General features: G+C 51.0%; 2 protein-coding genes across 4 annotated transcripts in view; both read left to right on the forward strand.

Moving 5' to 3' along the window:
• Positions 1-874, forward strand: part of GFPT2 (glutamine-fructose-6-phosphate transaminase 2) — a 40,518-nt gene extending 39,644 nt beyond the window's left edge. Inside the window, exon 19 of the mRNA XM_081135501.1 lies at positions 21-874. Coding sequence (XP_080991627.1) covers positions 21-65 — 45 coding nt within the window. The 3' untranslated portion in view covers positions 66-874. The remainder of the gene's footprint in view (positions 1-20) is intronic.
• Positions 875-10,881: 10,007 nt separating this feature from the next.
• MAPK9 (mitogen-activated protein kinase 9) overlaps positions 10,882-12,676 on the forward strand; it is a 52,125-nt gene continuing 50,330 nt past the window's right edge. For 2 of the 3 annotated variants that reach the window (XM_081136622.1, XM_081136620.1), the window contains exon 1: positions 10,882-11,104. The gene's annotated coding sequence lies outside the window, so the exon portion shown is untranslated. Of the gene's footprint in view, positions 11,105-12,077; positions 12,150-12,676 lie in introns of all 3 variants that reach the window. The other variant, XM_081136621.1, reaches the window with a different exon arrangement.

Here is a 12,676-nt window from a genome sequence, read left to right on the forward strand (position 1 = left end):
GTTCTTTTTTATCATTTTAGGTTGACTTCCCCAGGAATCTGGCCAAGTCTGTAACTGTGGAATGAGAAGAACATGAGGAGACCATCACCACGTTTAATCTGGTTCAAGACCGTCCCAGTGAGGCCATTCTCATCTCCTAGATCCCAGTAGAGCTTGACAGCTTCCACGTGCCTTGTACCCAAGAGCTTTGCTTACAGCAGATACTGTTTCTCTGTGTCCTGAAGTCGCCAGCGGGGAAGGGACTCATTGTTTACATGGGGATCAGAGCGGACTTTTCCACCACCGTGCAATATATAGCTCTTTTCGAGTAACTGTGAACCTTTTTAAATCAACACTAGTTAGTTTTAAAAAACAAAATATTTATAATGACAATTGTATAGCTTTTAAGTTATTTTTCTAGTATGTGGCTTTCTGTAGCCGCGGTCATGCCCAGACTGTGCCCACGGCCACCCAGTGCCCCCAGTCTCCTGTCGGGCGGCATTCAGCTCAGATGTGAGCACAAGGCACTGCCTCTGACTCTTTTCTCCTTTCCCCTCCTCTCTCGGCTGCTCCTGAATCCAGTCTCGATGTCAGGGAAGCTTCCCGGGCTTCCCCCGCCTCCTGTAAGCCCTGTTGGAATCTCAGCTTCCTTCCATGGTTACCTCCTGTCTCAATTCCTCCAACTCGCCCACTTTCTTTTTCATCTGACCATGGTTCTTTTTAAGCCCAGGCAGCATTTTGGTCCTTGCTCTTGCCCATAGTAAAAAGGCCTGAAATGTCTCATGCGAGAGAGTAGTTTCAAGTGGGTTCCCTTGCCCTCTATTTAAAAGCGTGTACAATCAAAGAACTATGCAATTTTAAGACAATAAAGACAGTACACATTTTTGTCCTGTGCATTTGGATTTCTGTTCATCTCTTTCTGTGTGCTTGGATTTTGAGGGCTCCTCAAAACGGGACTAGGCCGTGTCCGGTGGGAGCACACCCGCGACCTGTGTGCTTCCAGTATGAAAATGATGGTTTTACAGGAAGAAACAAAATGTGGGAGATTTGGGAGTCTCTACTCAGAGTCCACTAAACAACTGTTGGAGGAGGTTGAGCCACGTGATAATGCTTGAGATGGTTGCCCAGAGCCTGAAGACAGCAGCCAGGGGTGAAACTCAAATTTGTACTTTTTCCCCCCTGGTGACCCTATTCTACTCATCGATTCTATTAGTGCAATCAGGCAGGAAAGTAGAAAGCTGGAGACAGAGTTCCGAAGGCTTGTGGGGTCGGAGTTTAGGCTCTGTGAAAGTGCTGTCCCAGGGGCTTGCATAGTATCTTCATGACAACTAGCTAGTGTATGTGCTCTGGTACCTCAGGCCTTTGTCCTGGATTACCTGTGAGCCACCGAGCAACTGTCCCAGGGATTGGAAACCCGGGAACCAAATTTCCAGGTTAAATTCCACCAGTGAGAGGCACTACTGGGAGATTTGGAAGATAGTTCAGAAATTGTTATTCATTGAGAAATCATTTGTTCCCCCTCTGACAGGCAGACAGAAGTGTCACTTCAGCAGACAGGAGGTCCTACTATGGTGGTGCTCCCCCAAACTCACCTGCCACTCAGTGCTCTAGGCAGCGGGGGCCACCCAGCAGAGGTTTCCTTCGGGTCCTCCAAAATCCCAATTCTGGAAAGCTGGCAGGGACCCAGGGGTTGTGGCCCTCCCTGACCTCCGTTCCCCTGCCCCTCTCACATATTAACCAGGTGTAAGTCCTGCTGGAAAGCCTGCCCTGGTTTCTGTCTTCCTGACCAACCTACTGCTAATACAACTTCTGAAGTTAGGAAACTTTTTACAAACTACTCAGAATATTTTTATCTGGACAAGAACCAGAGAAATGAATTTCATCCTTATGCCTGAGAGGTGATGACCATCCTGACATTTGTATTAGTTGTTTCTATTTATTGTTCTACCACCCGCGTATAAATCTATCTCCAAACAGTAAACCACCTGGTCCCCAAGGCGGAGGGCAAGTGCGCATCAGCCGCGCAGGTAGAGGGCAGCCCTGCCCCTGCTGGACAGCAGCTCCAGGAGGTCAGAGGGACCGCCTTGGGGTGATGGTCTGACTTCTGCTTCTCTGGGAGGTGATGAGGTCCCTTCTGGGGAGGTCATGAGCAAGGTCACAGGCGAGTCTTGGGAAACAGGGTCCTCCACAGTCAGATGCCTGACAAGACTGCCGTGTGGACCAGGCACTGGACATGCAACAGAAGGGTGGTCAGAGGAGGTGGGCTGCTCAGTACCCCTGCTCCTGAGCTCTCCGTGGCCTACCTCCAGCTGTCAGGGAAAACTGAGGACTTCTGTGAGTGACATGCGTGTCCTTAGTAGAGCATCAGGGGAGAGACCCTCGTCAATATGTGGTCACAATAAGCCAACTACTGATGAGAACCTGGGCCAGGTTCTCCTGGGCGTCAGTCCTCAGGTTAAGAAGGCGGCCCCATGAAAGTGGGGGTCTTGGCGGTTACAACCTGTCTCTGGGGTGACCCTGCTGCAGTGTGGCTCAGTTGCCCTCCAGTCTGGTTCAGGGTGGTCATCCTGGGGTCACCTTTCACCATCCGCCAAGGATCCCTTCTCATCTCTCGTGCTGGTCTCCTGCTTCCTGTCTCTCGTGTCTTCCTTCTGAGTTGTAGTGTTTGTTTTGGTGCAGTACCTCCTTCTAGAGTAACGGTGCTTGGGGGGTAAGATTTTTGAGACTTTGCATTTCTAGAAATGACTATTTCTCACATTTGATTGAGGGTTAATCTAAATATAGAGTGCAAGGTCAGAAAAAAAGATGTTTCCTACAGAATTGTCAAGGTAATGCTCCCTTATCTTCTTTGCAGTGCTGCAGTGAAGGGGTCCAAAGTCACCCCAGTGTGCCTCTGTAGGTGACCTGTTTATTTTCTTTTGTTCCCTGTGTCCTGAAATATCCCAGAGGTGTCTTGTCTCTTTTCACTGAGTGTTGGCTTCAGTTTGGCAACTCATGCTCTTTAGGTCTGGGAAATTTTCATTTTTTGTTTTTAAAAAAAATTCTTTAAAAAAAAGTTTTTTATAGTTTACATTCAATATTATTTTTATTAGTTTCAAGTGTATACAGCATAGTGGTTAGACAATGGGAATTTTTCTTGAATTACTTTTTTTACTTTAAATAACTTTTTATTTTTCAATTACGGCTGAAATACAGTATTATATTAGTTTCAGGTGTACAATGCAGTGATTAGACATTATATAACTTACGAAGTGATCATCCCTAAATTCATTGAGCATCCTTAAAGCCAGTGTTTTGAACTCCCTTTGCATCAAGTAGATTGCTTTTCTCCATTTTTTTTGGTTATTTCTCCAGCATTTTCTTCTGTCCTTTCATTTGGGACACGCTTCTTTTTCTCATTTTAACTGCCTCCTTGCATTTGTTTCTATGTATTAGGTAGAGCTGCTATGTCTCCCAGACTTGGTAGAGTGGTCTTATGCAGTAGATGTCCTGTAGGGTTCAGTGGCACATCCTCTCTGATCACCCAAGCTGGGTACTCCAGGTATGTGCCCTCCCCGTCCCATGTGGGTTGTGTATACCCTCTTGTAGTTGAGCTTTGATTGTGGTTGGCACATCAGTGGAAGGGATCTCCCTCCAGGACAATGAGCTGGGAGAACTGGCTGCAACTACTGTGGAGGATCGGCTGTGCAGGGGCTGATCTCATGGAGCAGGACTTACTTCAGGGGATCTCTGGTGCCTGCTAAATCCACCCCTTGAGTGTGTCCCTTGTGGAGGATATTGAGTAGTTCTTCAACACAGTCTGAAGCTGTCTACGGGGTGTGCAGGCCAAGGTAAGCCGCCATCTGTGCCCTGCCTGGGACCACCTGGCATGAGCTACAAAGCGATCTGCAGATGATTGCTACTTGTGCTGTGCTTGAAGGTGCTCAAGAGAGGCCAAGCTGCAAACCAAGTTTGGCTACTGCTAGTGCTGGGCCTGGGGCCACTTAGTGAGAGGTATGTAGCACGCCAAGGCCAGATGCTTCTTGTTTGAGAGATTTTAGGAAAATCTGAGTGTGAACCAAGACAGGCTGTTCATATAGAAAAGCCACTGGAAATGGCTTGGGTTGGGCCAGCAAGTTGGGAAGGGCAGGGTCTTAAGGAATCACCAGGGCAGGGTGAACAGTGTGAGCCAGGTTGATAAGACTCAGATATGGTGCTTGCCTGCCAGCTCTGTGGGAGGAGGGCCAAAAAAAGGAACAATGGTCTCTGCCAGCACTTCTGTCTGGGAGAAAGCTGCCCCTCCAACTTTTGCCCCAATGCCAGACAACTCAGTTCCTCCCCATATGTCCCTGGTGCCCCAGCGCTGGATTTCAGAGCCAGTGAGTCTGAGTAAGTCTGTGCACAGGCCCTTTAAAGGACCTGGGACTCCAGCAGCCCTCCGTCACCCTCAGCCACAATCCAAGCTGGTTTTTACAGCCAGAAGTTATGGGGACATCTCTTCCTGGCATGGGGAACCCTGGCCTGGGGGCCTTGCTCCTCAGGGGGTACCTCTGCATGTGAGATCTCTCTCCCAATTTTTGTCTGACACGTGTGAGTGTGGGACTAGCCCATTTCACCTCTCCATCCCTCCTACCAGTCTCGATGTGGCTTCTTCTTTATATCCTTAGTTGTAGGCCCTGTCTCAATGTGGCTTCTTTATAGCCTTAGTTGTAGGACTTCTCTTCAGCTAGATTTTAGGCGGTTCTAAATGGTGGCTGTTCTGTAGTTTAGTTGTCACTTTATTGCGGTTGTGGGAGGATTTGAGTACGGCATTTACCTACGGCACCATCTTGACCGGAACCCCTTGAATTACTTCTGTGTGTGGTGGGTTTCTTGTCCTGTTTTTCTGGCCTCACTGTTATTCAGAGGTCAAAGCTGTTGGAATGGCTTTAATTTTTTATCTTTTCTATTGTGCACCTTGTTTTCACTCTATCAAATGGGAGGTTTCTTCAATTTTCTCTCCCAACCTGTCCACTGCAAACATTTTTTCATTTCTGCCACCACAAATTAATTTCCAAGAGTTCTTTTTAATGCTCTAAATACATAAATATATACTTTATGACATATATTTGTAATTAACTAAAGTCCATGCTTTATTCATATTTCCTTAGTTTGTATCAAATGCCCTTTTCCTATTCCAGGACACATTACATGTCTCTTTGGGTTCCTCTTGGTCTGACAGTTTCTCAGATTTTCTTTGTTTTTATACAACCTTGACAGTTTTCAGGACTACTGGTGGCTGTTTTGTAGACTCTCTCACATTTGGGTCTGATGCTTTTTTAAAAATATGTTTTTATTGATTTCAGAGAGAGGAAGGGAGAGGGAGAGCTAGAAACATCAATGAGAAACATTGATCAGCTGCCTCCTGCACACCCCCTACTGGGGATTAAGCCTGAAATCCATGCATGTGCCCTGACCAGGGAATCCAACTGGCAACCTCCTGGTGCACGGGATGACACTCAACCAACTGAGCCACACCAGCCAAGCTGTCTGATGCTGGCTGTCTCATGGTTAGACTGGGGTCATGTGTTTTTACCCTCAGAAGTAAAGTGCCCTTCTCATCACTTTATATCAAGGGTACATACCATCAACATGTCTTATCACTGCTATGGTAAGTGGTCGCCTGAGGTATTCTATTTTTCTCCCTTTCCATGCTCAACTCTTTGGAAGTCACTATGCTTATCCCCCACGTACAGAGGGAGTCGTGCTTCACCTCCTTGAGAGTATCTCCATTGATTATTTGGAATTCAGTACAGATGTGTTTGTCTCCATTTATTTTTATTTATTAAATCATTTATTTCTATTACTATGAACTCATGATATTTATTTTATACTGAGTCATAACCCAATACTATGTTATTTACTTTGCTGCTCCAATTGTTCCAGCTCTTTCAGGTGGCTCGTTGTCCCTTATGACATGCCCCCGCATTGAGGGTGTCCTTTATAAGTACGTCCTTACTTTCTTGCACGACAGGATGCTCCAGGTTCATTGTGTACATCCCCTGCCCTGGCCCTGGAATCAGCCTATTTTCCTTTATCGGAGAAAAGACCTGGGCTCAAAGCGTACTTTTGCTACTGGGATATTGCTTCTAGGCCATCTCAGCTGAGAGAGCAAGGACATAATTCGTGTGCTGAATAATTTTTTTAATGGCTGGTTCTCATTTCAAGGACACAATATTTTTTCATTCGCTCTGAAGCCTGCAATGATACATTTTTTCTTTTGGGAATTTTCTTCTCCAGATAGTTTGTTTCTTTTCAGATGTAGTTTTCTGTTCAATTGTCTTAGTTTTCTTTGCTATGTGACCTTGGGCTGTCCAGTCAGATTCAAGGTTGGGGGATAGTTCTGAGCACACAGTGGGGCCTATTGATGGTGAGATTCACTGCTGGCCAATCTGGGGGAGTCGGGGGGGGGGGGAGGCCTTTCCTTTAGGCTTTAGGGCTGGTCACACTTCCAGAGAAGAGCAAGGGTCCAGAGGCTGGTGCTCCATGAGCTGCCTAGAGGAGGAAGGCTGAGAGCCACTGAAGTCAGCATTTGGTTATGGAGCCACCCTACAGCCCTGTTTTCATACAGTTCCTAGGCCCTTATCTGTGCCCCTGGCTCAGATACCCTCTTTCTTATTACCAGAGAATAAACCCCCAGGCTTCTCCTTTCCTGTTTCTGCCCTTTCTCCTGCCGTGTCCTTACCTGAGCCTGACTGCCAGGCCCAGGAATGGAGGTCCTATCCAGGGGGGCATCAGAGCTCTCCTCTCGGGATTGGGACAATAGGCTCATCCTCTGTGGATGGTGGAACAGCAGATGACATACAGAGAAGGAAGCCAACACATAGGAGACAGGACATGGACAGTTTGCCCATGACTTCCAAGACCCTGGCCTGGTTCTTTAGCCTGCAGTCCTGAGGCCAGCTCTAGCCCTGCCCCCCAGTGCACCCCATCCTGTGCGACAAACCTCTCAATAATGGTCTCCATTGGTTTAAGTGCAGCGTGGCCTTCTACAAGACACAACTGAAACAGTCATGACTTGCACCCCTCTGTACATCTTTGGTCCTGGTAAAGGGTGCAGGAAGGAGCTAGGGGAGGCCAGCATGAGGACACTCATCCCACTGCATGCATGATCTGTGCCCCATCCCCTTGAGTCCTCAAAGCATCCACATCAGGCTGAGTCCACCACTCAAGCCCTCCCCACAAAGCTGAGGCTTGGAGAAGTGAATGCCTTGCCCAGAAGAGCACAGCTAAGTGGAGAGCCCTGTTGGAACCCTGGCCAGTTAAGGGTGGATGATGAGACTGTTGTCATTGACACCTGTCAGCACTGTGGCCCCTAGGCCAGCCCCAGTGCCCCCGGCACTCCCCTCCCAGGGGGTGAAGACAGAGCTCTCCTTCCCTCCTGCACTCTCTTCTCCCTGGTGGAGGCCCATGTGAGTGGGAGGTAGGCAGTGTCCAACACTGTTCAATCAAGGAGCCAAGTCAAGGATAGGGGAGGGGCAGTGGGGTCTCAGGAGGAAGAGCCAGTGGCCTTCATCCCAGAGGGTACACAGCCAGGACTACAGAGCTGAAGGCGAGGGGAAAGGGGGAATTGGTGGACAGCTGGGATGCAGGCTCAAAAAGGTCTTCATCTCAGCAGAGGGTGAGCAGGCCGAGCGTAGAGGTCCTACTCCGAAAACCAATCCAGGAGTCATGGTGTCCTTGACTTGTCCTCCCTCACCCTACCTCTAACACTTGACAATTCCACCTCTTAAATAGATTTTTTCCTTTACATCATTTTAGTATAATCTACACATATTAAAAGTCACCTTGTTAGGTGTACGTTCTGAATTTTGACGAATATATAGTCATATTACCGCCATCATAATTAAAATATAGATACATAATTAAAATATAAATACTCATCATCCCAGAAAACCCCCATGTGGCTCCAGTCATCAATTTCCTTACCCCACTTGACCTTTGGCAACCGCTGATCTGATTTTACTTTTCCAGAATGTCATGTAAATGGACTAACAGATGATGCAGCCTTGTTTCACTGCTTTCGCTTAACGTGATGTTTTTGTTACTTATCCATTTGCGCTCTTGTCAGCAGGCCAGTCCTTCCTGTTGCCAGACAATAGCACACTGGATGGCTATACCACAGTTCATCTACTCACTGGCTAGTGGACATATGGGACGTTTTTAGTTTTTGACTGTTTTGAATAAAGCTGCTATAAACATTCATGTACAGATCTTTGTGTGGATGTTTTTCTCTTGGATACACACCCAGGAATAGGATAGCTGTGTGGTATAACTGGTGTATGTTTAACGTTATCAGAAACTGCCACACTGTTTTCCAAAGTGGATAATTTTGCTTTCCCACCAACAGTGTATGAGACTTCAAACTGCTCCACGTCATCAGCACTTGATATTGTCTATCTTTTTTATTACAGCCATCCTGGTGGGTGTGTAGTGATCGCTCATTGTGATTTTAATTTGCATTTCTCTGAAGTCTTGAAATCGTTTTAAAATCAGTTCCTTCCTCTAGACACCTGCTGCCATGGCCCCAGGCCAGGCCTCACCTTCTCTTACAAGGGCCTTTCAATAGCACCCTAACTGGTCTTGTAGCCTTAAGCCCCTTATCCCTGCAATTTCATGTGCCCTAGTAATCTTTCCAAAATAACCCACATCACTCACTTCCTTTCTTAACACCCTTCAACAGCTGTCCTTTACCTCCACAGCCAGGGTCCCCATAGCCAGGGCCCCCAAGGGCCAGTAGGTAAGGGATGAGTTAAGCTGCAGCCAGGAGTGGGCAACAGGCAGTGGTGGGCACTGTGGTAAACTGGGAGCTTTGCCTAAATGGCAGCTGCCACTCAGTTCCAGCTGACTGGTGTCCTCTGGGAATGCAGGCTCCATATTGCCAGAGCTTCTAACAGTGCAGGTGAAACCAACAACTGAGATGTTTCAAGTGAAAGCTCCCCATTTTTAAAAGCTGGCAATTAAAGAAAAAAATCTCTGGGGTAATCAAGGCATATCAGTGAGCTGAAGCCAGCTCAGTGCTGTCCCACCCACTCAAGGTCCTCATAACTCTCCCATCTCCAGCAAGAGCAGGTGATGTGTGGTCTCCCAAACACAGCATGAAGGTCCTTACTTCTGAACCTTTGGGTCTGAGTGCCCTTTCCACCTAAACAACTGGCCCAGCACATTCCTGCTGGCTTTCTAGCTTCATCTGGGGCTCCCTCCTGGTGGAGACGTTCCTCAACTGCTTTTCCCTACCTGGCAGGCTAGATGAGCTGTCAGTTGTGCTCGTGTGTCCTCCCCAAATTCTCATCACACTTGCAGCAGGATCCTCTCACTTGCTGGCTTCAAACAAAATTCTGTACACTCTTCCAAACATGGATCAGTAGTACCCCACTTGTCACCTCAGTTCTGTTCACTGTATTTCATAAACAAAAAAACAAAACAAAGCAAAAAGCAGAATCCTTTCAGAAAACTCAACATGAAATATGTACAGGTGTGTGTGTGTGTGTGCATGTGTGTATGTATAATGATTTTTGGTACTCACTTTGCATGGGGTGAGTGCTGTAAACTCAGGGTTGGCGTATGTCTGGGAATGGGTGCCCCTTCCTATTCTGAGAGAAAGCACCCACAAGTGCTCCCTGGTAAAACCACAGACAGCTCTGACAGCCAGACATCACTAATTTCCCATAAGCCTTGATGGTGGAAATATTCCTTCCCTGTTTTCTGTTGTGCACTTGGAGCAGGAGGCAGGTGAGGCTGCGGGGAGGACGACTGTGGGCAAGAGTAGGAGCTACAATTTCAAGCACACACGAGGCCATAGTCAATTTAAAGAAACTCCCTCTGGTGGCCAAGGTGGGGGTTGGCCTAAGAGGGATACCACGCTGGATCCCTCCCTCGACCCGACCCCTCTGAGGCTCTCTGGTGGCCCCAGCCTGCCTCTCGGTCACAGGCTTGCCGACCTCCGCACATTCTTCCACACTCCCGCCACCACCTTCCACACTCCCCTGCCCCCTGACCTCCCCGTATGCCGGGTCCTGCTCCTTTCCCCCGTTTTGGTCCGCAGCCCGGCCACCCGTGACAGCTGCTCCTTCCCCACAGTCCTCCCGCTCCATTCAAGGCCCCTCCGCCCGCCCCCACGCCCCCTCCCCCACGCCCTGCGTCCAGCCTCCTAGCCTCTCTTCCACCGGTACTTATCCAAACGACGCGGGGCTTATCCAAACGATCCGGCAACACCCTGTACTCTGGCCTTTCCCACCATTCCCTACGATCCCGGGCCAGCTGGAACCCGACCGAGAGGCCGCAGGACTGCGGCGGCCGCCTCAGAAGGCCAGCGTCAGCCGACCCGGCCCGAGGAAGCCCTGGGCACTGCACTGCCGCCCTCCCGTTTACGACCCTGCCCTTCTTCGAGACTGCTGTGACCCCAGCCCAAGCGCACTGACAGACAAGGGACACTCGTCCGCACTCGGCCATCTCCATGGCAACCCCCCTCCCGATCCCTGACTTCTGGCAGCACCCCTAGACCCCAGTTCACAGGGAGGAGCGGAGTCCAAGGCCCCGCCTCTGCTCCCCACGCCCTCGCCGCCCCGCCTCCCGGAGGCCATCACACGCCGGGGCCCCCGGTTCTCGTTCTAATGGGCGGGCTTGGGCCCCCTCCAGGCCGCCTCGCCGCTGCCACTCTGCACCTGCAGCCTGGAGGACCGGCTCTCCGTCCTGCCGGTCCGGGCCCCGCGGGGGAACAGCGGGCTCAGCGAGCCCCCCACGCCGCGCCTGCAGACCTCAAGCGCACAGAGCCCTCGTGCTCCGCCCGCCGCCCTCCAGCGACCCGCCCCTCGGCGCTATTGGCCGTGCCGGCCCGGGTCCCTGCGCGCTGATTGGCTAGCGTTCGGGTCGCTCAGGCCGGGCGCCGCGGCGGCGGCGGCAGCGGCGGCGGCGAAGGGAGCCGGACCGGAAGGGTCGAAGCGCCCCGGCTCCCCTCACACCCACGGCGGCGGCGGCGGCTGCTGCGGCGGCGGCGGCGGCGGCGGGGCCGAGCGGGCGGGGCGGCCGGCCGAGCCCGGGGCTTGAGCCGCCAGCGCCGCCAGTCCGCCCGCCCTCCCTGTCCCCGGGCGCAGCGGTGGGAGGCGAGGTGAGCCCGGCGGCGAACTAGGCCCTGCGGGGGCTGGTCGGGCCTTGCCCCGCCCCGCTAGGGAGGGGCGACGGGAGGGCAGCGCGGCCGGGGTCCGCTGCGGGTGACGGGCCGCAGGACCGGGCTCTGCGGGCCGGGGCTCTGCGGGCGCTTGCGGGCCGGCCGACGCCCCTGTCCTCGCGGCTGCCGCCGCCGCCCCCGCCAGCCGGCTGTCAGAAGCCCCGGCCGCGGGCCCGCTCGCCGGCCTGGCAGGCTCAGGTGGACCCGCCGCGCGCTCTGGGGGGCCCGCCCTCCAGATTGTGAGGCTCGCAGCTGCACGCTGCGCTGATGCTCGGGAGTCAGGCCTGCTTCCCGAGTCCTTGGCCGCGGCGCCGACTCTCGCTCTTCCTCGGTTTTCCCCTCGGGAAAGTGGGGAAATGCCTGCTCCTTTGGGCAGGGTTGTTTTCAGGCCGTCTGAATGTGTGGGAAAGCGCCGGGGCAGGAGCCCAGGGCACAAATACGGAAAGCTGGGCAGGATACTGCCTCTTGCTGGTGTGAGTGTGGCAGGAACCCCCTCCTCATCCGCCCTGGCGAGGAAGGTCCCCAGCCTCGCTCTCCCCCAGTGCCTCGTCATTGCTCGCTCAGTGCCCAAGCGAGACCGGCGCGGGCCCTGCCCACCTCCCCTCCCACTCCCCGCACCTAGAGCGCTGCTGTCCTATCCCGGCCATCTTCCCACTTGCCTGGAACGCTGCAGCCCCGTTTGTTTACCTTTGCACCTTTGCACTTGCTGTTTCTAGGGCTTGGAGTTGCCTCCGGGTTCTTTGCACAGCTGGCTCCTGGTTCTTCCTCTGGTCAGATGTCTCATTTAACAGCAGGCCTACCTTGACTACCCTTTTTCATCCCTCATCCATTCAATCATCATTTAATTTTTTTTCCCTAGCATTCACTCTGATTCTATTTATTTGCCTGTTTATTTTTTTGTCTCCCGTACTAGGATGTAGCTGTATGAAAACAGGTAGCCTGTTTTGTTCGCACTGCTTCATCCCCAGTGCTTAGAAAGCACACAGTAAGTATTCAGTAGTATCAGTTCAGAGGATGAATGAATGAATGAATGAATGACCCTGCCTGCCTGTTGTCTGCGCTTTATCTGTTCGCTTAGTGACTTCTGACTAACTTGTGAAACATGGAAGCAGGCGGATGCTTGTTCTCATTTTATGAAACATTTTAATGTCCTTGACCCCTTTATTTGGTAACACTCAGAACAAACTGTGATATAAAAATCTTACATTTTTATAATGTTTTAGCTTTAATTTCCTTACATTCAGGAGACATTTACTAAATTCGACATTATTTAGGTCAGGCTTTCTGATTAGCCTTGGGAAAGAAATATGATAGCAACAGGGTCCCTTCCTCCAGAGAGCCAGAGAACCCAGCAGTGAAGTCAGACATGCACACACAGTGTCGGGACAGTGTGATGTCTGCTATAGTGGAAGGGCTGTGCCATGGAAACTCGAGAAGATGACTGTTGGTGCTGTTGTTAGTCCTTGAAAGTGCTGAGAAATTTGCCAGGGAGGGAGAGGCACAGAAGTGGGA

This window comes from Miniopterus schreibersii (assembly GCF_964146895.1).
Source record: "Miniopterus schreibersii genome assembly, chromosome: 4".
NCBI classification, from domain to species: domain Eukaryota; kingdom Metazoa; phylum Chordata; class Mammalia; order Chiroptera; family Miniopteridae; genus Miniopterus; species Miniopterus schreibersii.